This window comes from Hyperoodon ampullatus (assembly GCF_949752795.1).
Source record: "Hyperoodon ampullatus genome assembly, chromosome: 5".
In the NCBI taxonomy this organism is placed as follows: Eukaryota; Metazoa; Chordata; class Mammalia; order Artiodactyla; family Ziphiidae; genus Hyperoodon; species Hyperoodon ampullatus.
This window is the reverse complement of record NC_136918.1, coordinates 46,820,310-46,848,079: the sequence shown is the minus strand read 5'-3', so window position 1 is coordinate 46,848,079 and position 27,770 is coordinate 46,820,310. Positions and strand designations below refer to the sequence as shown.

Genomic DNA, 27,770 nt, shown 5'->3' with positions numbered 1-27,770 from the left:
TTGATTTATAGTTTATGACATATCTTTGCGATTGTGTCTTTTAATAGTAACATAATTTTTTTGTATTAAATGGTTTTTGCCTTAAATTATTCTCTCTGCCAATAATCTTGCCATGTGTGCTTTTTGTTTGCATTTGTCTGTAATTTCTTTGCATATCCCTTTATTTTAAACATTTAGCTATAATACCTTTGAAGGTATAGCAATATCAACAAATAGATTTGTAAGTACTATAGAAAGAATGATGAAAGCTAGTAGTTTGTTCCCTGTGGGTATTTATATTTTGGCATGTATTTTAGTTATCCCTTCACTTATTTATTTATTATTTATTTATTCAGCAAATAACTTATTGAGACCTTCCAGGAACTTTGGAGAGGGAATATGGGGAGAGCTGTGTTCAGTAGTATGATCAGGCGGGCATTTGAGCTAGCATCTGGTAAAGCTAACCTGGGGGAAGAGCATTCCAAGCAGAAGGAACCATAAGTCCAAAAACCCTAGGGAATGATTGAGGTGTTTTTGAGGAATAGAAGGAAAACCAAGGCTTACTTGGTGGTGCAGTAGTTAAGAATCTGCCTGCCAATGCAGGGGACACGGGTTCGAGCCCTGGTCTGGGAAGATCCCGTATGCTGCAGAGCATCGAAGCGCGTGCGCCATAGTTACTGAGCCTGCACTCTAGAGCCCGCGAGCCACAACTACTGAGCCCATGTGTCACAGCTACTGAAGTCAGCACGCCTAGAGCCCATGCTCCGCAACAAGAGAAGCCACTGCAATGAGAAGCCCTCTCACCGCAATGAAGAGTAGCCCCCGCTCACAGCAGCTAGAGAAAGCCCACGCACAGCAACAAAGACCCAATGCAGCCAAAAATAAATAAATGAAATAAATAAATTTAAAAAAGAACAAAAATAAAAAACATTTAAAAAAAACGAGAGAAAATCAATGTGTCTGAATCTTAATGATTAAAGATGGAGAAGCAGGCAGGGCCCAATTCATGTAACATTTTGTAGGTCATGTTAGGGAGTATGATTTTATTCTAAGAGTTACGGGAAGCCACTGGAAGATTTCAAGCAGGAGAGGGCATGTTCAGATATGTTTGTATAGTACTTTTCTGAGCTGAGCTACAGTTTACATACAGTGAAATACAGAGATTTTAAGTGTACAGTTGGAATGAGTTTTTAACGATTGCATGTACCCGTGTAACCCACACCTTTATTAAGATAAAAAAATATTTCGGGTCTTCCCTGGTGGCTCAGTGGTTAAGGATCCGCCTGCCACTGCAAGGGACATAGATTCAATCCCTGGCCCGGGAAGATCCCACATACCGCAGAGCAACTAAGCCCCTGTGCCACAACTACTGAGCCTGAGCTCTAGAGCCCGTAAGCCACAACTACTGAGCCTGCGTGCCACAACTACTGAAGCCTGCGCGCCTAGAGCCCGTGCTCTGCAACAAGAGAAGCCACAACAATGAGAAGCCCGTGCACTGCAACAAAGAGTAGCCCCCGCTCACTGCAACTAGAGAAAGCCCGTGCACAGCAACGAAAATGCAACACAGCCAAAAAAAAAAAAAAAATTCAGTGGGCCCCGGTGCAGACATGACCAAGTCCAAGAACCACACCATGCACAACCAGTCCCGAAAATGGCACAGAAATGGCATCAAGAAACCCCAATCACAATGATATGAATCTCTTAAGGGGGTGGACCCCCAGTTCCTGAGAAATATGTGTTTTGCCAAGAAGCACAAGAAGGGCCTAAAGAAGATGCAGGCCAACAACACCAAGGCCATGAGTGCACATGCTGAGGCTATCAAGGCCCTCGTAAAGCCCAAGGAGGTCAAGCCCAAGATCCCAAAGGGCGGCAGCCACAACCTCAGTCAGCTTGCCTACATCGTTCACCCCGAGTTTGGGAAACAGGCTCATGCCCGTATCGCTAAGGGTCTAAAGCTTTAAGGCTCTGCTGGCCAAAGGCCAAGGCTAAGGCCGCAGCTGCAGGTACAGCTGCAGCTCCAACTCTAGTCCAGCTCAGGCTCCCAAAGCTGCCTAGGCCCCCACAAAAGCTCCAGAGTAGAGGCCTTTATCTGTCAATGTGAGGACAGAAGGACTGGTGTGACCCCTGGGCTGCTGTCTGCATGGGACTGGTGTCCTCCTGTGCTATTTGTACAAATAAATAGGGGGAAAAAAAGATATAAAATATTTCTGTCACCCCAGAAAGAGTCTTTATTCCTCTTCTCAGTCCGTCTCCACTACCAGCACCCCAACTACTATTCTGTTTTCTTTCACCATAGATTAATTTGTGTGTTCTTGAACTTCATGTAAATAGGATCATTCAGTATGTGCTCCTATTATGTGTCTGGCTTCTTTTACTTACCATAATGAAGATTTATTCCTGTTGTTGGTTGGATCGGGAGTTCATTGGTTATACTACAATTTGTTTACCCATTCTCCTGTTTTGTTTTTTGTAGACATTTTTGAAATGTCTATCTGGCTAATAGAGGAGAATGGATTCTCTCATTCACATGTTTAATAAAGGAGCACTAGTTGTCTTATTTACAGAGGGGAAGATATTTTGTTTGAAATGAAAATTACAGAAAGGACAGGGCTAAAGAATTATAAAATCATTATTAACATGTTAGGAGCATCTGTCTGTATGGAAGCAGATGGAAAATGATTGTACTGCTGCTCCCCATCCCCTTTCTTAAATCAGATAGGAAAAGTCATCTTGAGTGAAAGCACGAAATACAGTGGTTCTGATGAGATTCAAATGCCATGAGGATCACAGAATTTTTTATTGAGAAGGTACCTCACTTAGTAAAGTTTCCAGGAACCTTATTTATCAGATTTTATTCCTTTACCCAAGAGTTGGCCATATCTTGTATGATGTGGTGTTTGCAAGACAGGGTTCCAGGACTAGATTCTAGAGATTCTAGGTCTTCTCTAACATGAGAACTAAGACCTTTTACTAATAATTTCTAGTGACTCTATATTACATAATTTTTGGTTTAAATTGTACAATTTTCCTTTAAAAATTATTTTTCTTTTCAAAGTATAGAGCATTAAAAAGTTTTGTTTTGTTTTTGGTATTTAACCTTTTTCAAAAACAGACTTGTTTATGTTATTTGAATGGGTGTGATACAGGGTGGTTTTGCTTTCTTACATTGTATTACAATACATGGGGGGAGGGGAATGTCTATTTTTAAAGTTTAAATGGACAGTGTTTACTTTTTATAAAGAAGCTATTTCAGTGAAAGAAAATTTTTAAATTAGAGGAATCAGCATTACATACATTTCTGTATTTGGATTTGGTCCCATGGTATGGAGAAAATCCTTTCTCACAGACAGATTATGAACAGTAACTGATTTTCTTTTTTAACAGTTTCCCACATCAGTATTCTTTTCAATTTCATTTGATTCAAACCCTTAAGAGGATTAGTAGGACATTTTGTTTCAAAGTTGAACCTGACAATATCTAACAACTGTTCATATTTCCTTTTCATAAATCTCAAAGACAGACAAGAAGAATCCAAAACTTACTATTACATGGATCATTTGTTACACATTACACATACTTACTTATTACATCATGGTGAGAGCATGCCTTGGCAGATGTGCCTAGCCTTAGGTAGCATATACTTGAATGTGGCATGTGTGTCCTTTAGTATTGTTCTTGGTAGAACAGAAGGAGACCTCAATTACTAAAAATGCTCAGTACAAACCTAAATCTTCCTCAACATGTTTATCGGGGGGAGCTCAAACCTATGCCCAAAGATGACAGGAAAGTCTTTATTACAGGGACTGCATGAAAATGTGAATTACCTTGGCAGCATAAGTTAATTCATTGGTGGTTTCTTCCTTACCCACCCCACCCCCTTGCACCTCCAAAATCTTCTCTTTTTTCCCTTCTATTCTCTCAGTTTTAGAGCAAAAGTCAAAAGAGAATTTTGCTTTATCCCTTAAGTCAGGGTAAAACAAAATACTGTTTTCGTCAAGAATCCCCAACGTTTTGGGGGAGGAGCCACCATTACTCCTGAGAGTACTTGGGGAGAGAGGGGGTGTGGGAGGAGAATATGGAGATTATGAAGTCCGCTGAATGGATGAGTGAAGGTGATGCTGGACTCACTCATTTTTACAGATAATCCAGTAAGACTCTTGGTAAACTGTAGAAGACAGGTGGTCACTGAGGAAATGGTATGGTGCAAAACAGATTGGAGATCTGCTCTGATGTATCTACTTCTGATACCAGGTTTATCTTGATAGTAGGAGGCTTTGTTGTTGTTGTTCTTTTTCTATCTGCATTAAGGAAAAAGGAGTGAGGTTTATTGATTTTTAAGAAAGTATTATTTATGTAACTGCCCAAGATTTTTTCAGGTTGTCTATAACTGGTTGCCGACCAAATGGAGAAGGCTAAAAGAACAATACCCTACTCTCACTTTTTATAAGCTTTAAAAACAGAAAATAACAGTTGGATTCAGGACTTCTCCAAAAATACTCATTTATATTCTAAATTAGAGCAGGTAGGTAATGATTGTGAACAAACATTAAATGGCTTGATTTAGGATGTTTATAAATGCTGGGGTGGGGGGCAGGTAGGACATTTTAAAGCTTAGGGCCATTATACAAAATAACAATTATAGGAAAAATGTTCTAGATCCAGGATTTACATACATATCATTACATAATGAGTCTCTCCCAGCTGAATCAAGTGAGTCTACCCCAGAGATGGGTGAAAGAACTGGACTAAGAGCTGAGAGGCTTTTAAATTGTTATTTCTGTTTTAACTTTGAGTGAATAAAAAAATAATTATTTTTGAGTTATATTTTATTTTCATTAATTTTATTTTAAAACTGTTTATTACCTCAATAAATACATTTTGTGTATTTTTGCCTTTGGTTAGGTAAATAACCTCCATCAGTGGTAGAGGAGAGGTTTGGAAATTAGGGAGCTCTTCTTGTCTTTTCTGTCATAGATCAGTCTTCTAAGGGGCAACTCACCTAACCTCCCTGGGCCTGTTTTCTTATCTGTCAGTAGACCCTCGCTGCCCAGTAAGGGACCCACTAGCCACAGGTTGTTACTGAACCTTTGTAATGTGGCTAGTCCAAATTAAGGTGTACTCTAAGTGTAAAAGACTTAGTACAAAGGTAAGAATGTAGAATATCTTATTGCTAATATGTTTATATTGATTATATCATTGGAATGATAATATTTTGGGTACGTTGGTTAAATAAAATATATTATTAAAATTAATTTCACCCATTTCTTTTTCCTTTTTTAAATGTGGGTACTAGAAAATGTTTATTTCCGTTTGTGGCTCACATTATGTTTCTTTTGGATAGTGCTGATCTGTACAGCATTTCCTAAACTGACTCATGAAATATTAATAAGTGCTCAATGAAACACAGTTTGGAAGAGGAGCGGTGTCCAGTGGAACTTTCTGCAGTGATAAAATGGTCTGCATCTCTGTTGTCCAATTTAGTAGCTACTGGCCCTGATGGCTATTGAGCACTTGAAATATGGCTAGTGTTCTGAAATGTAGGAAAAGGAACTGAATTTTAAATATTATTTAATTTTAATTAACTTTAAGGAGCCACATATGGCTAGTGGCTAATGTATTGGGACAGTGCAGATCTAAAGATATATGGGACGGTTTTATTTAAAGACTTGTATACCTAGGACGTGTTTACCATATTGCAAGCTTGTTATTAAATATAAGTCTGTACAGTTTGTGTGTATTATGAGTAATAATAAATGATCAGTAACAATAATATTTATTAAGTACTTGTTATATAGCATGTCCTATGTAAGTACCAGAGAGAGGATTTGTATAATAAATTATTTACTGAGGATTTGTATAATAAATTATTTACTGAGCTATATTGCTTGTATTCTGTAATATATTTGATGCATTGTGGTTTCCAGGATATTGTGGGCTTACCATGTTTATATCAAAATCTGGTTTCTTTTCTTTCTATATGAGGTCCCTTCTGTGAAAGCCTGGCTCCTTTTGGAAGGTCTGAACAATGTGCTGCCTTGTTAAAGGATTTTCTTTTGAAAGGGAAACGCATGCTTTGTAACAGATGATGATTTTTTTTCAGTGAACTTTTGAAGTTAGTTATGTTTTTAGCTTTAAAAGGGATGTGTGTGTATTTACACAGACTTATAAATATCAGTATTATGTAATATTTATTCCTTTTGTATGTGTGTACACATATAAGTATTGATATCAACCAGTGTTATTAATTAATGTATTATTGCTTCACAGTGAAAAACGAATGTCATCATGTCTGGAATCAAGCGAACAGTCAAAGAAACTGACCCTGATTATGAGGATGTATCTGTGGCCCTTCCAAATAAGCGGCATAAAGCAATTGAGAATTCAGGTAGAAATTCACTTGCCTTAGGAAATTATTTCTTTGTTGACATATGCCTCCCTATAAGATTTATAGGAACTAAAATGAAATGCATGTCCACTATTGTGTATATTTTGAAGAGGTTTGTGAGAGGGATTAGCTAAGTGCTCTGTTTAATAGTAATATACCACGTGTGGCATAAAAGGCTGGAACATAATCAGGTAGACTGTGAAAGCGTCAGTAATGAGACAGGCTCTAAGTTTTAGCTATCATTATATGTTAGGTGTAATCATAAAGTCCTAGCAATGTGTGTACTACAATGTGGTATCATGTGAGATGATTATAGGTGGTACATGAATTAAGGTTTTTTATTTTAATAGTTAATGTTAATGTCTACAGAAAAGATAATGGTCTTATCAGACTTGTAGTTTCATGGCTACTGCTTAGGATAAGGCTAACTTTTTTTTTTTTTAAGTTTTAATTCTATTGGAGTATAGTTGATTTACAATGTTGTGTTAGTTTCAGGTGTACATCAAAGTGATTCAGTTATACACATATATTCATTCTTTTTTAGATTCTTTTCTCATATAGATTATCACAGAATGTCGAGTAGAGTTCCCTGTGCTATACATATATGTCCTTGTTGGTTATCTATCTTATGTATAGTAGTGTGTGTATCTTCATCCCAAGTGTGTGTATCTTCATCCCAAGCTCCTTACGTATCCCTCCCAACAAGGGCTAACACTTTTTAAAAATACTGTTTAATGGCGTTAATTAGATGTTTCACATGGTTCTCAGATGTGGTAGGTAACTTGAAGGTGGTATATGAATGATGGAAATTTGGGAAACACTGATCTCTGCACTTAGGTGGTGGTGGCTTAGTTAAGGCTCACAGGCATTAAATTACTTGCCCAAGATCATTTAATTAGTTGAAGACCAGATCATCTGTAGTTACCCAGAATGTTTTAAGCTGTCTCAAAAAAAGTGGCTATATTTGAGTTTCTAAAACAAAATATTGCTCAAATTCATTACTGTTTATTTAAAAAATAAATCTATGTAAGTTATTACAGCTAGATGAAGAAGGTCTCAAAGTCATAGATAAGGTGCTGCAGCTCCACAGAGATCAGGGCCCCAAGGTTAAGTGGTGAAGGAAATTCCTGTCTGTGTCAGTGCAGTCAAGTCATATGTACCCCACAAAAGTCTCTGGGTACCAGAAGCGATTAAATCCAGTTCCAAATAATAAAAACATTTCACTGCAACTTTTCTCTCCATTCAGTTGTAATTTTATTTACAAGGATATGTCATTTGCTTTCAATAACAAGCCAGATAAATATGAAAGTATCATGAAACTTAAATTCATTATTCAAATACATCACATGGCATATCTTTTTTGTAATAAAAATAAGAAAAGGGAAAACTTATTGTTTTAGGAAACATCATAATTTCAATTTAAATCTAATGTAAGTTCCCAAATACGTAGCCTAAGCAGGGACAGTTTTTTGTTACTAAGTGCCAATTTGCTGTTCTTCTTCTTGGTGTCCATTCTCAACCTAATTCCTAATAAAGATTTTATTTTTATTCTTCAGAATTTTTCTCAAAGTAGGTTTGGTGGGATGCTTCCCTTTTTTTTTAAATATAAATTTATTTACTTATTTATTTTTGGCTGCATTGGGTCTTCGTTGCTGCACACGGGCTTTCTCTAGTTGAGGCGAGCGGGGGCTACTCTTCATTGTGGTGCGCGGGATTCTCATTGCACTGGCTTCTCTTGTTGCGGAGCACGGGCTCTAGGCACGCGGGCTTCAGTAGTTGTGGCACACGGGCTTCAGTAGTTGTGGCTCGCGGGCTCTAGAGCGCAGGCTCAGTAGTTGTGGTGCACAGGCTTAGTTGCTCCGTGGCATGTGGGATCTTCCTGGACCAGGGCTTGAACCCGTGCCCCCTGCACTGGCAGGTGGATTCTTAACCACTGTGCCACCAGGGAAGTCCCAGGATGCTTCCCTTTTCTTATATGGTTTTATTTTGTTTGGCTTTAGTTTTCCTTATTTCATGAAAGAGATCATTTAGAATTGCTTTTTTCTGAGGAGCTTATGATAAAACAGCCTGCACTGATAACAGTCTCTGACTTTTAGCCTCCCCTAAGATTATCTGCTGGTTTCTAAATATATATAAGGTTTATATATACAAAGATACATACAGTAATACTAGAGAAAACTCTTTTCATAAGATATGAGGAAAGCTAGTCATTTGCTTCAATGCAGGCATAACCACAAGAATGCTTATACCAGCACTAGTTTTATTTATTTATTTATATATTTAACATCTTTATTGGAGTGTAATTGCTTTACAATGGTGTGTTAGTTTCTGCTGTATAACAAAGTGAATCAGCTATACGTATACATATATCCCCATATCCCCTCCCTCTTGCATCTCCCTCCCACCCTCCGTATCGTACCCCTCTAGGTGGTCACAAAGCACCGAGTTGATCTCCATGTGCTATGCGGCTGCTTCCCGCTAGCTATCTATTTTACATTTGGTAGTGTATATATGTCCATGCCACTCTCTCACTTCGTCCCAGCCTACCCTTCCCCCTCCCCGTGTCCTCAAGTCCATTCTCTACACCTGCGTCTTTATACCTGTCCTGCCCCTAGGTTCTTCAGAACCATTTTTTTTTTAGATTCCATATATATGTGTTAGCATACGGTATTTGTTTTTCTCTTTCTGACTTACTTCACTCTGTTTGATAGACTCTGGGTCCATCCACTTCACTGCAAATAACTCAATTTTGTTTCTTTTTGTGGCTGAGTAACATTCCATTGTATATATGTGCCACATCTTCTTTATCCATTCATCTGTTGATGTACACTTAGGTTGCTTCCATGTCCTGACTATTGTAAATAGAGCTGCAGTGAACATTGTGGTACATGTCTCTTTTTGAATTATGTTTTTCTCAGAGTATATACCCAGTATTGGTATTGCTGGGTCATATGGTAGTTCTCTTTAGTTTTTTAAGGAACCACTATACTGTTCTCCATAATGGCTGTATTAATTTACATTCCCACCCACAGTGCAAGTGGGTTCCCTTTTCTCCACACCCTCTCCAGCATTTATTGTTTGTAGATTTTTTGATGATGGCCATTCTGACTGGTGTGAGGTGATACCTCATTGTGGTTTTGATTTGCATTTCTCTAATCATTAATGATGTTGAGCATCCTTTCATGTGTTTCTTGACAATCTGTATATCTTCTTTGGAGAAATGTCTGTTTAGGTCTTCTGCCCATTCTTGGACTGGGTTGTTTTTTTGATACTGAGCTGCATGAGCTGCTTGTAAATTTTGGAGATTAATCCTTTGTCAGTTACTTCATTTGCAAATATTTTCTCCCATTCTGAGGGTTGTCTTTTTGTCTTGTTTATGTTTTCCTTTGCTGTGCAAAAGCTTTTAAGTTTCATTAGGTCCCATTTGTTTATTTTTGTTTTTATTTTCATTTCTCTAGGAGGTGGGTCAAAAAGGATCTTGCTGTGATTTATGTCATAGAGTGTTCTGCCTATGTTTTCCTCTAAGAGTTTGATAGTGTCTGGCCTTACACTTATAGTGTCTGGTCTTTAATCCATTTTGAGTTTATTTTTGTGTATGGTGTTAGGGAGTGTTCTAATTTCATTCTTTTACATGTAGCTGTCCAGTTTTCCCAGCACCATTTATTGAAGAGGCTGTTTTTTCTCCATTGTATATTCTTGCCTCCATTATCAAAAATAAGGTGACCATATGCCATCACTAGTTTTAAATTGGCAGTCTAGTGGCATATTTTACAGGGAGAAAATAACATGGGTGAACAAGGGTCCAAATTTTCTGTGCAATTTTTTTTACACCCCAAAGCATGGGTGGTGATTTTTTCATATTACAAACACAGGATCATTATGCAAAATCCCAGGTTTTTCAAGCAGTCATTTGACTCTTCTTTTTTTATTCTCTTGTAATCAAACTACGTTTCATATCTGATGTTTTTTTAACTCTTTGAATTGCATATTACTTTGAGTAGTCATTATCTGAATTGAATTGCCTTCAGAGACATTTTCTGTCCTTTTGAATTCTTTCTTTGCTGGTTCCTTCAGGTAGTTGTAATCAGAAACTGCTGAATTGCATGCTAGATCCTAACTTCCTGCCTTCTTATGAACTGCTCTTGTGTCACAGACTACCTCTTCCTCTAGCTAATTCTTTACTTTCTTTTTCCTTGGAGTTATGGTTTTTCAGAAGTCACCACGTATTTCTCTCGGAATCTTCATGGGTTTCTTTTTCTTTTTTTCGTAATTTTATTTTGATGTGATTTCAAACAAAAATTGCAAGGAGAATTTGTATGTCTTTTGTCCAGATTAATTCACCAATTGTTTACATTTTGCCTCATTTGGTTTATCATTCTTTTCCCCCATCCCCAATCCATACACACACATACTACACAAATGCATGTATGCACGCAGGTATATATGCACATCATTTTTTCAAAATCATCAGAAGATACATTAGACACTTGTAAACACTTGTGTATTTCCTAAGGACAAATTTCTTATGTAACCACAGTACAATTATCAGAAGCAGGAAATTTTAACACGTTACATAACATTATCTAATCTGCTGTCCATATTCAAGTTTTACCAGTTGTCCCAGTATTTTATAACTCTTCCTCCTCTCCAGGATCACACAATGCATTTAGTTGTTATGTCTCTTTAGTCTCTTAATCTCCTCAACTTTTCTTTGTCTTTCTTGACTTTAGTATTTGAATGTATAGGCCAGTTATTTTGTACAGTGTCCTTCAATTTAGGTTTGTCCGATGTTCACTGGGATTAGATTCAACGTTTTTAGCAGGAATGCCAGAGTGGTGGAGTCTTGTCAGTACATCATATCAGAAAACATGCGAGGTCAGTTTGTTTGAATATTTGGTGATGTTGACTTTTCATTATTGATTAAGGTGATGACCATTAGGTTTCTCCACTTCAGAGTTACTGTTCCTGGGTTTCTTTTGTTGCTTGCTGACTTGAATCAAGGCGGCAACTGATTAATTAGACCTTGGATTATTGTATGTTCTTTGTGCAGCTCGAGATGCTGCTGTGCAGAAGATTGAGACTATTATCAAGGAACAATTTGCACTTGAAATGAAGAATAAGGAACATGAAATTGAGGTCATTGACCAGGTATAATGATGTTAAATTAAAAATAAAGGAACAGAACTATTGAAAAAAACTATGTGTGATGAATTTTTAAAAATCTGTTGAGATGGAATTGTGGTGTATTTTTCCCCTTTGCTGTTCTTTTAAAAGGAACTTTCTCGTTTTTGGAAAAAAAGACCTGTGCCTTTTTTTTTCTTTAAATGACATTGCAGAAAAAGATAAAGAAAAAAATCACTTGAAATTCCATCCCAAAAGATAATTCCTCTTTGTTTTTGTGCTCAATATCTTTGTGGACATTTCTCAATGAATATGCATATATACATACAAATACATATTAATATGTCTATATACTCTTGCAAACGTCGTATTTTGTCAGTTTAAAAAATATTTTGCCAATCTGATAGGTGGAAAATGGTCATTTCTATTTGTCTTTCTTTGATTATTAGACAAGTTGAACCTTTGGGTTCATTTACGTTTCTTATGAATTGTTTGTATATCTCTTCTGTCATTTCCATTTTTTAAAGTAATTTATATTTATTTTAGCGACTAATTGAGGCAAGAAGGATGATGGATAAACTTCGTGCCTGCATTGTCGCAAACTACTATGCTTCTGCAGGACTTCTGAAAGTTTCTGAGGTAAGTTTTCCTCATATGCAGTCATTTCCGGCCACCCATATTGTTGTGTGAAGAGAAATGAGTCTTGATGTGAAATCCCTGCCTTCAAAACATTTCTTATATTGACCTTTTGAATTCAAGAAGCCTAACCTGCCTTCCTGGGAATATACATAAATTTATCATTGTGTTCAACCATATCCTTTAATTATACCTCTCTACATTGTCAATAATTGTTAAGTAACATTTTTTTTCTTTTTACTTAATTGTTCTGTAACTAATTTTAGCACTGTTGCTAGGCTTTGCAGATACAAAGATGAGTGTGACCCTGTTCTAACTTGCCTTATTCCTCTTCATTTGATTATGGATGGCTTTGGAATAAATTATAGATCGATTGATTTTTCTCTGACCTTTTACTGCTAATGAATGGCAATTGTTAGTTTCAGTAGATTTACTCTATTCAAGAAGTCCTGATTTTTTCCCCCTACTTTTTGTGAAAATTTTCAAATATATAGAGAAGATGAAATAAGCACTTGTTTATGCATCACTTAGCTTCAACAGTTTTAACATTTTGCCATGTTTGCTTTATCTATCTTATTTTTGTCTAAAATATTAAAAAGTAATTTCCAAGCATCGTGACGCTTCATCCCTAAATACTTAATCCTAAAGGTTCGTCTTCTGTGTAGTCACAATACCTAAGAGAATGAGTCCCTAATGTTATTTGATAACCAGTCCATATTCAGATTTTCCCAGTTGTCCCCGAAATATCTTTAAAGTTTGGGTGTTTTTTTTTTTTTTGGACAGGATCCTATCAGGGTTCATGGGTTACATTTGGCTGTTTTTTCTCTTGTCTCATTTTATCTAGAACAGTTCTCCCATCTTTTTTTCCCCTGTGATATTGACTTATTTGAAGAGACCAGGCCATTTATGTTGTAGAATGTCCCACATTTTGGATTTTTTTCCCCTTGGGTTGTTCCTTCATTCCTTCTATTTTTCTGTAAAATAAGAGTCAAGTCTAAAGATTTGATTAGATTAAGGTTGAATCTTTTTGGAGATAGTACTTCATAGGTAATGCTTTATACTTCATATTGTATCACATTAGGAGACATAGTATCAGGTTGTGCTACTGTTAGTGATACTAAGTTTAGTCATGGTTAATGTGATTACCACTAGATTGCTCCAGTTATAAAGGATGGGGATAGGATTGAACTGATACAGAAGTATTTCTTCTTGTTTGACGGTTTGATAATTTCAGCGTAAGTTTTGTTTTTTCTTAAGTTTTTTCCAGTTAGAATTAGATAATTCTTCTCTTGGACAGTACTGGCTCAATGAGAATAGTGGAAGGGCTGCAGGGAGCATAGTAGCATGCTGCTTTGCATCATTCCCTGTGGTTTTTACAGATAAGAGGTACCTGCCATGTATAGGCTTTTGTCTCATCCTGTGGAGCTTTAAGATATTAGGTATTGGTGATACTCCTGATGTTATCTTAGAGAAATCTGAAGCATTATTTGAGTTTAATCTTAGATGGTAGATAGTTGTTTCTTCTACTGCAAGAGTTTCCATATTACATTTTAGAGTCTGAACTACTTTGCTCGACCTACTGTAACAAATAACCACAAGCTTGGTGGCTTAAAACAACAGGAATTTGGGACTTCCTTGGTGGCGCAGTGGATAAGACTCTGCGCTCCCAATGCAGGGGGCCCAGGTTCGATCCCTGGTCAGGGAACTATATCCCACATGCATGATGCAACTAAGAGTTCACACATGCCACAACTAAGGAGCCCATGAGCCACAACTAAGGAGCCCGTGTGCTGCAACTAAGGAGCTGGAGAGCCTCAACTAAGGAGCCCACCTGCTGCAACTAAGACCCTGTGCAACCAAATAAATTTTTAAAATAAATAAATAAATAAAAGAACCAGACTTAAAAAAAAAAACAAAACAAAACAGGAATTTATTATCTCATGATTCTAGAGGCTAGCAGTCCAAAATCAAGTATGTTGGTGGCTAGGCCATGCTCCCTCTGAAGACTCTAGGGAAGAATTCTTCCTTGTCTTCTCCTAGCTTCTGGTGGTTGCTAGCAGTACTTACCATTCCTTGGCTTGTAGCTGTATCACTCCAATTTCTGCCTTTAACCTCACATGGACTTTTCCCTTTGTGTGTCTTCTCTGTTTCTTTCTGTATTCAGCTTTACCTCTTTTAAGAATACTAGTCATTGAAGTAAGGCCTACCCAAATCCAGTATGATATCATCTTAACTTGATTACATCTGAAAAGACTGTATTTTCAAATAGTCACATTCATAGGTCTAGGTGGACATGAATTTTTGGGAGACACTTAACCCAGGGCAGATGCTAAAGTCATCTGTCATATGGCTTGCTATTAGACTCAACAAGATGGACATTACGAGCTAGCAGCTGCCTGACATAGGACTGTAGCTACTCTGAAGAGCTGGTTATTCATTTACTGTTTTGATGCCTTTTTTTTTTTTTAAACCATTAGCAGTACTGAACTGTGCTATTTGATAGTCTAGAAATGTACTGATTTTTATCTTGTTATATTCTGATTGGGCTTTATTTAAGGATATTTAGGTATATTTTTATCTTTTAGGATCTGCCAATTAATTATTTTTAGTTTGCTCTAACAGAATACATTTATAGCTCTAAAATAAACCTTTATTATTGAAATACAACAGCTCTGTTGCTTTGACTCTGAAACACTAGTCTCTGGCTCCCTTTTACTTGCTAAAATAATTATTTTTAATTTCAATTAAGCAATTTCTAAAGCTGGGCTTCCTAGAAAGTAACTACATTATAACAACACACTATTTTATATGCAAGTAACAAAACACAGAAAAATACCCTAGGCAGGCTTCAGTAGTGGACTGAGGGCAAACTATATATCATTATTAATCATTTTAAACCATTCTATGCTACATTTTATTCCTACATGGGAGCCATTTTACATACACATTTTAAAAAATCTTTGTATTTCTTACAGGAATGTTTTATTTAGAGCAGTTGATGTATTTGTATCAAGCAATGTGAGGTTTATTTTTTTTTAAGTCAAATTTGACTTTCCATGTGTTACTATATATATATATTTTAAAAAAATTTTTAATTTAATTTATTTATTTTTGGCTGCGTTGGGTCTTCGTTGCTCCCATGGGCTTCCTCTAGTTGCAGCGAGTGGGGGCTACTCTTCGTTGCTGTGTGTGGGCTTCTCATCACGGTGGCTTCTCTTGTTGCAGAGCATGGGCTCTAGACATGTGGGCTTTCAGTAGTTGTGGCACATGGGCTCAGTAGTTGTGGCTCACGGGCTCTAGAGCACAGGCTCAGTAGTTGTGGCATATGGGCTTAGTTGCTCCGTGGCATGTGGGATCTTCCTGGACCAGGGCTTGAACCCATGTCCCCTGCATTGGCAGGCGGATTCTTAACCACTGTGCCACCAGGGAAGTCCCTATATACTTATCTTTACTTTTCATTTACGTTCTGAGGACTTGCATCTTTAGCTTTTAGTGTTAGGACCTTTGCATAATTATTTATCATTCTCTAGTTTTTGTTTTGTTGATTTGGACCACATTAAGGAGTTTGGACTTCATTTTATGGGAGTGGGGTGATTTTGAAAGATTTTAAGCATGATTGGAAATAGATAAGGGTTTTTGGGAAGATCAAACTTTTGCCTACTTTTGGTGGATATGATTAAAAGTTTGTTTTGCTTACCCTCATTTTTGCAGGGATCAAAGACATGTGATACAATGGTTTTTAATCATCCTGCTGTCAAGAAATTTTTGGAATCACCATCTAGGTCTTCATCTCCTGCCAATCAGAGATCAGAAACACCATCAGCCAATCATTCAGAAAGTGATTCTTTATCTCAACACAATGACTTCTTATCTGACAAAGACACTAACAGCAATGTGGACATAGAGGAAAGACTCTCAAGCAACACAGAGCAGAGACCAAGCCGAAATACTGGAAGGGTATAGTTGGATGGATGGGAGGGAGCCAAAAGAGAAGGGAACCAGTACTTATTAAGAATGCACATATTATTTCATTTAACCTTCACAGGAACCATAGGATATAAGTTAATTATAGCCCTTTTAGAGATGGGGAAACTGAGTCTCTATGAGGTTTAAGTTATATTTGTTCACAGGTATCAGAACTGAGAATTAAACTTTTGTCTTTTTATATTTATCCACAGTATCAGAACTGAGAATCAAACCTGTGTCTTTTTGATTGTACAGTTCAAGTCTCCTGTGTACTGCACAACTCCTAGATGCCATTCATGTAGATATGAAAGAAACTTGGAGGAGTTGGCAGTACTGTGACCTTGCCCAAGGTCTTTTCACTCTATTATGTTTATTCTCTCAAGAGCAGTGGCTCTTCTTCAGTTTCCTCTTTGAAACTTTATGTTCTAAGATGCTTTAATAACTGGAGGAAATTTGAAAAACAATAAGTAGAATTGAAAACTGTTTATTGCTCTTTGATCCTGTCAGTTTGTAATTTGAGTTCCCATCTCAAGCTGTTCTGAACTTCTTGGTGTAATACTTAGCTATAGAATCCTTACTGGATAAGACAAGTGGTTTTTCTCAGCCAGATGTTCTGTGATAGAGGAAATTCCCAGGCTGCTTTCCACATACTCAGACATCAAGGATTTGATTATTTTGATAAAATTAAAAATGTTTCTGATTACAAATTCATATATGTTCGTTTTTGAAATTTTTAAACTACAGAAAAGTAAGAGAGAGTAGAAAAGTCATTCATAATGCCACCACCCAAAATCAGAACTCTTAGTGTTTGGATTTAGTTGTCTCCTTCTCGTATACTTTCTGGGGAAATAGTGCATATGTTTTTCTTTTTTTAATTAAAATGAATTTAGGTCACACTAGTCATAGGATTTAGAAACCTACTATCTTTTATGTAATATGCATGCTCATGTTTATGTAACAGATATTTAGTGTTTACTGTGTACCAAGCATTTTTCTAAAAACTGTACAAAACCATCATCTGAGATAGATACTATTATCATCCTTGTTTTATAGATGAGGAAATAGAGACAGAAAAGTTAAGTAATTACCCAAGATGACACATCTAGTAAATGTAGGGGCCAAGGCTTAAATACTGGCTGTCTCTCTCCATAGTCAAACTTTAAATTAACCATTATGTTTATGTTACTTCTTATTAAAAAATTTATAATAGTACAGAAGATTGAAAAGAAAGTAAATTCTGTTGACCCCTTTCCCCATTTCCATATCCCAGAGGTAACTGTTGTAGTAGTTTCTTGTGTATCCTTCCACATCCTATTTGCATATACAAAGCAGCTGTTTATGACTATTACAAGCACACACACATATGTGGAATTACAGTGTACAAACTTTTTCTATAAACTAATGCAAAAATTATAGTAAAATTATTCTTTCATGCTCTGAGAGCAGCCACAAAGCCAGAGAATTTCGTAATTTAAAAAAAATTGAGTTAGTCCATTCATACCTTTTATGATTTTATGGTTTCTGCCTGTTGAAAATTGTCTAAATTGAAAATGAAACTTGATTATGATTTTTTCTAGGACACTTCTGGTATTACTGGCTCCCATAAAACAGAGCAGCGGAATACTGATCTTACAGGAGATGAGACTTCACGACTTTTTGTAAAGAAAACAATAGTAGTGGGCAATGTGTCCAAGTGAGTATTCAGTTGAATTGTCTCATTTTCAGTCATCCATTTTTGGTAATACTCTGGCATACTCTTATTATCATAGTATTACAGTAAGTATAGGCCTCAAGGATTCTTTTTCCCAAACTCTTAGTTGTTTTAAAAGTGAATGAAAGTCCAGAGACTTGAGACTGCTTCAGTGTGTCTGCTAATCTTTGACGTAGGATAAAATTGTGCTTGGTAAAAATTTTGTAGACGTGAACTTTTATGCAAATGGTGTGTTTTATTAAGCATGTAAGTGTGGATAACTTTGGAGGAACTTCTGACTTCTTCTGACCTAGTTCTATCCTTAGGGGCCTTACCTGTTCCTAAAAATGTTTATTTGGTTGCCCAAATTGAAATGTTTTAAATATATAACAAAAGGTTGCAGAGCAGGTCTTGAAGACAGAATTCCTTCAAGCTAAAGGGCTATCTCTTTAACAGTATGATCTCATGCTGTCTTGTGGTAGCATCATCATTTTTGCCGAGTATCTAGGAATGGATAAAGACATCATAAATCTTCAAACAGCATAAGAATGTTATTTCCTCACAAAGCCTTATTTGCCCTTTTCCTCACTAGGCATATTTCCTCTATGCTCTCTTGTCATTTTTATATATTATATAGTTATTTCCTATTTTCATATATTTTTTCAAATCAAGCTGAATCTCTTTTGGGTAGACAGTATATCTTGTTTGTTTTTATATCTTGCAGTAGTTGGTGTTCAGTAAATATTTGACTGATGAATGAATCAGTATATTTATGAAAATTGTAATAAGATTCAATTACTGAAAATAAAGGATTCAGAATTACAGTAAATATCTGGGGAGGGGGAATCAGATCTCGGGAGAGTCTTCCAAGTCCCAGTTGATGGACCACTGATAACAAATAAGTACATTAAAAATCTCAGGATAATAAAAACAAAGATTCTCAATGGTCTGTGTTGTAGTATTTAAATAGAAGCATGAAATATGACTAAGGCAATTAGGTTTCTGTTTCATGTATTATTTTATTTATTTTTATTTTTATTTTTTTTGGGATACGCGGGCCTCTCACCGTTGTGGCCTCTCCCGTTGCGGAGCACAGGCTCCGGATGCACAGGCTCAGCGGCCATGGCTCACGGGCCCAGCCGCTCCACAGCATGTGGGATCTTCCCGGATTGGGGCACGAACCCGTGTCCCCTGCATCGGCAGGCGGACTCTCAATCACTGCGCCACCAGGGAAGCCCCTCGTGTATTATTTTAGAGTTAGCATGCATTCAGCTAAGGCGACTAATATGAAGTGTTGAGGTCTCAACTATAGTACAGGACAGGTCAGCCCAGAAAAGGCCAAAACTAGAAATTCATGTAGACTCACCAGGCCACCAGAAGACTGGGGAGAAACAGTTACTGACATTTTCAAACAATTATGTCTGATTTGTAGGTTTTGGGGTTTAAGACCAGCTAGAACATAAAATACTGGTTAACCGTGGATTTTAAGTAGAGAGGAATGATTGGCATGAGAATTATAAAGTCTTTGTTTGTTCTGGGAGAGGATAAAAATATCGATTTACTTTGGACTTTGTTAAGAATGCTCATTAGTATATCTAAGATAACAATGAAAAGAACAGACATAGAGATTTAAACTTTAAAAGTAGTAAGGGGTTGGACTTCCCTGGTGGCGCAGTGGTTGAGAGTCCGCCTGCCAATGCAGGGGACGCGGGTTTGTGCCCCGGTCCGGGAGGATCCCACATGCCGCCGAGCGGCTGGGCCCGTGAGACATGGCCGCTGAGCCTGCGTGTCCGGAGCCTGTGCTCCTCAATGGGAGAGGCCACAACAGTGAGAGGCCCGCGTACCGCAAAAAAAAGAAAGAAAAGAATCCGCCTACCAAATCAGGGGACAGGGGTTCGAGCCCTGGTCCGGGAAGATCCCACATACCATGAGCCACAACTACAGAGCCTGTGCTCTAGAGCCTGTGAGCTGCCCACAAGCCACAACTACTGAGCCTGCCTGCCACAACTACTGAAGCCCGTGTGCTGCAACTACTGAACCCCGCGTGCCTAGAGCGCATGCTCCACAACAGGAGAAGCCACCACAATGAGAAGCCTGCGCACCGCAACGAAGAGTAGCTCCTGCTTGCCGCAGCTAGAGAAGGCCCGCGTGCAGCAGTGAAGACCCAACATAGCCAAAAAGAAAAATGTAGTAAGGTGTGAGGAGAATTGAATGAAAAAAGGGGGAAAACCCCCCTGATTCCAAAGGAAGGCAAGCAGGAGCAGGAGAAGGGATGTGGAAAAGAAGAAAAAAAGAAAAAGACAAATAGTATAAAATAATTTAGTAGCAATCTAAATGTATCAGTAATCATAAAAAATGCTTATGGATTTAATTATCTAATGAAAATAAATAGTTATACTGAGATAAAATAACATCTTTATGTTAATGCATTTGAAAATTTAGATGAAATGGAGAATTCCTAGAAAAACACAACTTAAAATGACTAAAAAAAGGAAAAACCTTGAATAGTTTTAGAACTACTAAGTAAGTTTAATTATTGATTTTTAAAATGTTTTCTTCATAAAACCGAATTAAACCATGAGGCTTAGATTGCTTTAAAGGCTGAGTGAACAGCTAATTCCAATTGTGTAGAAAATCTTATGGGGAAAAAAGAACATTTGTCAATTTACATTATAAAGATAGCATAAGTTTGTTAACAGCCAAACAGGGAGTTCATAAGAAAAGGAAAATTATAGGACATTGACACTCATAAATATAGAGGTGAAAGTGCTGAACAAAATCGTTAGCAAACTGAAGTCAGTAACTATAGAAATGATAGTATTTCATGACCAGGAAATGCAAGTTTGGATTAACATTAGAAATTAATAAATATAATAAAGGACATAAAACATGACCACCTCAAAAGATGCAGAAACATTTGACAAAATTCAAAGTCTTTGTGGTGAATCCTCATGGCAGACTTGGAATTTAGTTAATCACATAAAGAATATCTCAAAACACCTTCGCAAATATCATACTCAATGGTAAACAATTAAACACCTTTCCCTTTAGGTTCAGAACAAGAAAAGAGATGCTCAGTATTACTACTCCTATTCACCACTGCACTTGGAGATACTAATAGAGTCATAATACATTAATAAATATGAGGATTAGAAAAGCAACAAAGTGTCATTATTAATAGATGATATAATTGTCTACACAGAAAAATCTAAAACAATTTTTGATAGTTTTAGAGTTACTAAGAGAGCTTGGCAAGACTATTGAATTACAGTATCAATACACAGAAGTTGATTGTGTTTCTGTATGACAGACTTAGAAAACAGTTCTAAAAAGATGCATTTACGGGCTTCCCTGGTGGCACAGTGGTTGAGAGTCCGCCTGCTGATACAGGGGACACGGGTTCGTGGCCCGGTCTGGGAAGATCCCACATGCCGCGGAGCGGCTGGGCACGTGAGCCATGGCCACTGAGCCTGCACGTCCGGAGCCTGTGTTCGCAACGGGAGAAAAGATGCATTTACTATAGCAATAAAAAATACAACATAATAAATCAAACAAAAGATATACTAGCCTTTCATGAAAATGAATAAAATTTTATTAAAACACATGAAAGAACTAAGTAATTAGGAACTTCTCTGGTGGTCCAGTGGTTAAGACTCCATGTTCTCAATGCAGGGGGCACAGGTTCAATTCCTGGTCGGGGAACTAGGGTCCCACACGCCACAGGGCATGATCAAAAAATAAATAAATAAATAAATAGATCAGTATACCATGTTCAGGATAGGAAGGCTCAATATTGTAAAAGATACCACTTCCCCCTAAGTTGATATGTAAATATTCTGATTAAAATCCTAGTAGCGGGGCTTCCCTGGTGCCGCAGTGGTTGAGAGTCCGCCTGCCGATGCGGGGGACATGGGTTCGTGCCCCGGTCTGGGAGGATCCCACATGCCGCGGAGCGGCTGGGCCTGTGGGCCATGGCCGCTGAGCCTGCGCGTCCGGAGCCTGTGCTCCGCAGCAGGAGAGGCCACAGCGGTGAGAGGCCCGCGTACCGGAAAAAAAAAAAAAAAAAAAAAAATCCCAGTAGCGTTCAGGGAATTCACAGGCTGGCTTTTATTTGTGAAAAATCAAAGGGTCAAGATGGGACATGAATACTCCTAAAGAAAAACTAGGTTAGGCAACTTGGCTCACTGCATTGCTAAGGATAACCATAGACATAGATGAATGTATAGAAGTCCATGACCATATTTTACAACAAAATGTAATAAGGGGGCCTTGTGAAATAAAGGCAGAGCCTCAAAAGGGAGGGCTAAGGATTCTAGTTTTACCATGGTCAGGACTTTAGGGAATGGCTTGTTTTGGCTTTTAAAAGGCAAGAGACCAGTTGTATTCTTCTTGGCAGCAATGAGTAGGAAACAGAAGAGTTCAAAGTTCTAGCACTTTGAAACCTGAATGAAATCAACCCAAAGGCTAGAGGTTTCCTAACACAGGAATAAAGTATGCCAGTTTATTTCTACCTAATGTACCCACTTAGCAGAAAAAGCAAGATTGATTTTTTTTTAATCGCATGATGATAATCGGAAAACAAAACAAACTTTAAGGGAATGCCCCTTAGGCCAAAAAAAAAAGTTTAAAAGAAAAGGGTTAACTGCAAAGATTCACTTTGGTTAGCTGATATAGCTGTTAAATATTGAATGAATTTTAGGGGTTTTTTAAATGGAAAAGTTTCTCCCACCCTTATACCCTGGCAACCATTTTTCTACTCTGCTTCTATGAGTTTGACTTTTTTTTAGATTCCACATCAAAGTGATACCAAGCAGGATTGGCAGGATTTACCTTTTATCTCAGAACTGAATATTCCCGTGTGTGTGTGTGTGTGTGTGTGTGTGTGTGTGTGTGTGTGTATAATGTGTGTATGTGGTCATATCTTTATCCATCCCTTTTAAAACATTTTTTTTAAACTGAAGTATAATTGACCTAACAACGTTATATTAGTTTTAGGTATGCAACATAGTGATTTGATATTTTTATGCATTGCAAGATGATCACCACGATAAGTCTAGTTACCATCTGTCACCATAGCTATACATTATCTGTATATTACATGACTTATTTATTTTATAACTGGAAGTTTATGTCTCTTTATCTCCCTCATCTGTTTCCTTCATCCACCAACCCCCTACCCTCTGGCAAACAGCAGTTTATTCTCTGTATTTATCAATCTGTTTCTGTTTTGTTATGTTAGTTTTGTTTAGATTCCACATAAAAGTGAAATCATAGTGTGTGTTTTTTTTAAATTAATTAATTTATTTATTTATTTTTGGCTGTGTTGGGTCTTCGTTTCTGTGTGTGGGCTTTCTCTAGTTGCGGCGAGAGGGGGCCACTCTTCATCGCGGTGCGCGGGCCTCTCACTGTCGCGTCCTCTCTTGTTGCGGAGCACAAGCTCCAGACGCGCAGGCTCAGTAGTTGTGGCTCACAGGCCTAGTTGCTCCACGGCATGTGGAATCTTCCCAGACCAGGGCTCGAACCCGTGTCCGCTGCATTGGCAGGCAGATTCTCAACCACTGCGCCACCAGGGAAGCCCATAGTGTTTGTTTTTCTCTGACTTATTTCATTTGGCATAATACCTTCTAGGTTCATCCATATTGTCACAAATGGTGAGATTTCATTCTTTTTTATGGCTGAATAATATTCTATTGTATGTATATACCACATCTTGATTCCATTCATCTGTTGATGCACGCTTAGGTTGCTTTCATATCTTGGCTATTGTAAATAATGCTGCAGTGAACATAAGGGTATATTTATCTTTTTGAATTACTGTTTTGAATATGTTTGGAATTTCCAGAAATGGAACTGCTGGATCATGATAGCCCTTCTGACAGGTGTGAGGTGATATCTCATTGTGGTTTTGATTTGAATTTCCCTGATGATTAGTGATGTTGAGCATCATTTCATGTGTCTGTTGACCATCTCTATGTCTTCTCTGGAAAAATGTCTATTCAGGTCCTCTGCCCTTTTTTTTTTTTTTTTTTTTTTGCGGTACGCAGGCCTCTCACTGTTGTGGCCTCTCCCGTTGCGGAGCACAGGCTCCGGACGCACAGGCTCAGCGGCCATGGCTCACGGGCCTAGCCACTCCACGGCATGTGGGATCTTCCCGGACCGGGGCACGAACCCGTGTCCCCTGCATCGGCAGGCAGACTCTCAACCACTGCGCCACCAGGGAAGCCCTCTCTGCCCATCTTTTAATCGGGTTGTTTGTTTTTTTGATGTTGAGTTCTATGAGTTCTTGGTATATTTTGGATATTAACCCCTTATCACAGATATGTCATTTGCAAATATCTTCTCCCATTTATTAGGCTGCTTATTTGTTTTGTTCATAGTTTCCATCAATGTGTAAAAGCTTTTTAGTTTAATGTGATCCCATTTGTTTATTTTGGCTTTTGTTGCTCTTGCCTGAGAAGACATATTCAAAAAGATATTGCTAAGACTAATGTCAAAGAGCATACTGCCTATGTTTTCTTCTAGGATTTTTATGGTTTCAGGTCTTATATTCAAGTCTTTAATCCATTTTGAGTTTATTTTTGTATATGGTTTGAGAAAGTAGTTTGATTCTTTTGCATGTTGCTGTCTGGTTTTCCCACCATTTATTGAAGATGCTATTTTTTACCCATTGTATATTCTTGCCTCCTTTGTTGTAGGTTAATGGACCAATAAGTGTGGGTTTGTTTCAGGGCTCTCTGTTCTGTTAATCTATGTGTCTGTTTTTATTTCAGTACCATACTGTTTTGATAACTGTAGCTTTATAGTGTATATCCATTCATCTTTTGACAGACACTTGTTTCCTTGTCTTAGCTATTGTAAATAATGCTGCAGTGAACATGGGAGTACAGATATCTCTTTGATATCCTTTTTTATTGTCTTTGCCTGTATACACAGAAATGGGGAAGTTTTTAATTTTTTGTGGACCCTCCATACTGTTTTCCATAGTGGCTGCATTTACATTCCCACCAACAGTGCATAATGGTTCCCTTTTCTCCATATTCTCACCAACACTTGTTATCTGTTATATTTTTGATAATAGCCATTCTAACAGATGTGAGATGATAACTCATTGTGGTTTTGATTTGCATTTGCCTGATGATTAGTGATGTTGATCACCTTTTCATGTACTTTTTGACCATTTGTACGTCTTCATTGGAAAAATATTTATTTACTTCCTCTGCCTGTTTCTAAGTCAGGTTTTTGTTTTGTTTTTTTGCTATTATGTGAGTTCCTCATATGTTTTGAATATTAACCCTTTATCAGGTGTATGACTTGCAAATATTTTTTCCCGTTCCGTAGGTTGCCTTTTCATTTTGTTGGTGGTTTCCTATCCTGTGCAAAAGCTTTTTAGTTTGTTGTAGTTCCACTTGTTTGTTTCTGCTTTTGTTGCCTCTGTTTTTGGTGTCAAATCCAAAAAATCATTGCCCAGACCAATATCAAAAAGCTTACCCCTTATACTTTCTTTTAGGAGTTTTATGGTTTTAAGTCTTAAATTTAACTTGTTAATCCATTTTGAGTTTATTTTTGTGTATGGTGTGGATAGAGGTTCAGTTTCATTCTTTTGCACATGGCTTTACAGTTTTCCCAATACCATTTATTGAATAAACTATCCTTCCCCCATTGTATATCTTAGCTCCTTTGTCGGAAATTAATTGACCAGTAAGTGTGGGTTTATTTCTGGCCTCTCTGTTCTTTTTCATTGATTTATGTGTTTTTATGCCAAAACAACACTTTTGATTACTGCAGCTTTGTAATATAGTTTGAAATCAGGAATTGTGTTGATGCCTACTGCTTTGTTCTTCTTTCTCAGTATTGATCTGGGTATTCAGAATCTTCTCTGGTTCCATACAGATTTTAGGATTGTTTTTCTATTTCTGTGAAAAATGCCATTGGAATTTTATAGGGATTGCATTGAATCTAAATTGCTTTGGATAGTATGAACATCTTAACTATTAATTCTTCCAATACATGAGCACAGAATATATATTTATTTGTGCCTTGTTCAGTTTCTTTCATCATTGTCTTATAGTTTTCAGTGTACAGGTCTTTTACCTCTTTGGTTAAATTTATTGCTAAGTACGTTATTGTATTTGATGCCCTTGTAAATGAAATTATTGTCTTAATTTCTCTTTCTAATAGTTTGTTGTTAGTGTATAGAAACACAACTGATTTTTTATGTTGATTTTATATCCTGTAACTTTACTGAATTCATTTATTAGTTTTAACAGTTTTGTGGTGGAATCTTTAGGTTTTTCTATATGATATTATGTTGTGTGCAAATAGAGACCATTTTACTTCTTCCTTTCCAGTTTGATTGTCTTTTATTTCTTTTTCTTGTCTAATTGCTCTGGCTGGGACTTACAGTACTGTGTAGAAAGACGTGGCAAGAGTGGACATCCTTGTCTTGTTCCTGATCTTAGAGGAAAAGTTTCCAGCATTCACCATTGAGTACGACGTTAGCTGTAGACTTGTCATATGTGACCTTTATTATGTTGAGTTATGCTTCCTCTATACCCAGTTTGTTGAGAGTTTTTAATCATGAATGGGTATTGAATTTTGTCAAATGCTTTTTCTGCATCTATTGAGATGATCATATGATTTTTAGCCTTCATTTCATTAATGTGGTATGTTGCATTGGTTGATTTGTGGTTGTCAAACCATCATTGCATGCCTGGAGTAAATCCCACTTGATCATGTTGTTGATACTTTTAACACATTATTGACTGGGGGATTTTTGCAGAAACTAACACCTGTGGCTGATGGTTTGTTATGTAAGTGAATATTGAAACACCCGCATTTGAGTAAATATCAACAACGTTTTTTGCACTTAATGTATTTATTTGAAACTTTGTACATGTCTTACCAAAGCGTTCTGATATTTCGTTATAGTGTGATAGGCAGTATAGCAGGCACCTCTGTGCAGGGGAACAGAACATCTATTACAAATATACCATGTTTCACTGCACTTTCCCCTGGAATAGCAGACTCTACACTTTCTGGTGGCATTTGTTTTTGGTCCTGTGGGTATTATTTCCCCTAGAATATATTCTTTTATTTTACCTGATAGTTGACAAGGTGGATCTTTGCGGCGCACTGTTCTAGAAATGCCACAAGAAGGACCAGATGTGGGACTACCACTGTATTCACCAGAATGGTCAGTTCCCCATTCTCTAGCTACTGCTAACAAAAATTGCTTGTAAGTCATTTTATTCTGTGCATTAAGGCTGCAATAAATTTTAAACACATTGAATAAAACTGCAATTACTCAAATAGAACCCTACTTTCTTATACCATTTTCGAGTTCTCCGGAGGATATTGAAGTTTGCCAGATATTGATTGGATCGATCAACTCCCTTCATGTATTTATTATACTCTAATATACAGGTGGGCTTAGTTATCTGATGGCCAGTCCTCCGTCTTCTTTTCCTGTAGTTGCTATGGAGGTGTCATGAATAGTTGTCAGCATGCAGACTAGCCTCTTGTCTTTCCATATAAGAAGAGTCACTTCTCCCTTCCATAAGAATGTCATTTCTCCCCTCTGTAGATTTTTAGATTTCTCCTTTAATTGGTCTGGTAGACCACGATTCTTTCTTATAGTCCCACAAACTCTGGTTTTATTTTTCAACAATATTTCAGATGTGGACACACTGTTGTAATAATTGTCTTGGTAAATATGGTGCCATGAACCAAGATAAGGTTGTAGGACCGATAATATTGTTTCTTGCAGTTTCTTTCCTTCACCCGTGTAAATCTCAAAGTTGCATATGTATCCGGTTTCACTTTCACTCACCATCCTGACCAAAATTCCATATTCTGTAAGTTTTCTGGGATTATAGGTTTTTTTTGTTTTTTTTTTTTTTTGGATTATAGGTTTTGAATCTGAGTTGTCCCCTCCACTTTATCATTGCCTCCTCAAGTGATAGCTCTTGTTTGGGTATATAGATCGATTGAAAT

At 37.3% G+C, this 27,770-nt stretch overlaps 1 protein-coding gene and 1 pseudogene across 3 annotated transcripts in view; both read left to right on the top strand.

The window, feature by feature from the left end:
• Nucleotides 1-1,189: 1,189 nt before the first annotated feature.
• On the top strand, nucleotides 1,190-2,058 carry LOC307053889 (large ribosomal subunit protein eL29-like; annotated as a pseudogene). The gene has a single exon. The product of its transcript is annotated as a large ribosomal subunit protein eL29-like (transcript).
• Nucleotides 2,059-6,264: 4,206 nt separating this feature from the next.
• YEATS2 (YEATS domain containing 2) overlaps nucleotides 6,265-27,770 on the top strand; it is a gene marked incomplete at its 5' end in the record, with an annotated part of 83,566 nt that continues 62,060 nt past the window's right edge. For both annotated transcript variants that reach the window (XM_079704551.1, XM_079704550.1), the window contains 5 exons: nucleotides 6,265-6,364; nucleotides 11,415-11,512; nucleotides 12,032-12,124; nucleotides 15,833-16,078; nucleotides 17,665-17,780. In XM_079704551.1, coding sequence (XP_079560677.1) covers nucleotides 6,265-6,364; nucleotides 11,415-11,512; nucleotides 12,032-12,124; nucleotides 15,833-16,078; nucleotides 17,665-17,780 — 653 coding nt within the window. The remainder of the gene's footprint in view (nucleotides 6,365-11,414; nucleotides 11,513-12,031; nucleotides 12,125-15,832; nucleotides 16,079-17,664; nucleotides 17,781-27,770) is intronic.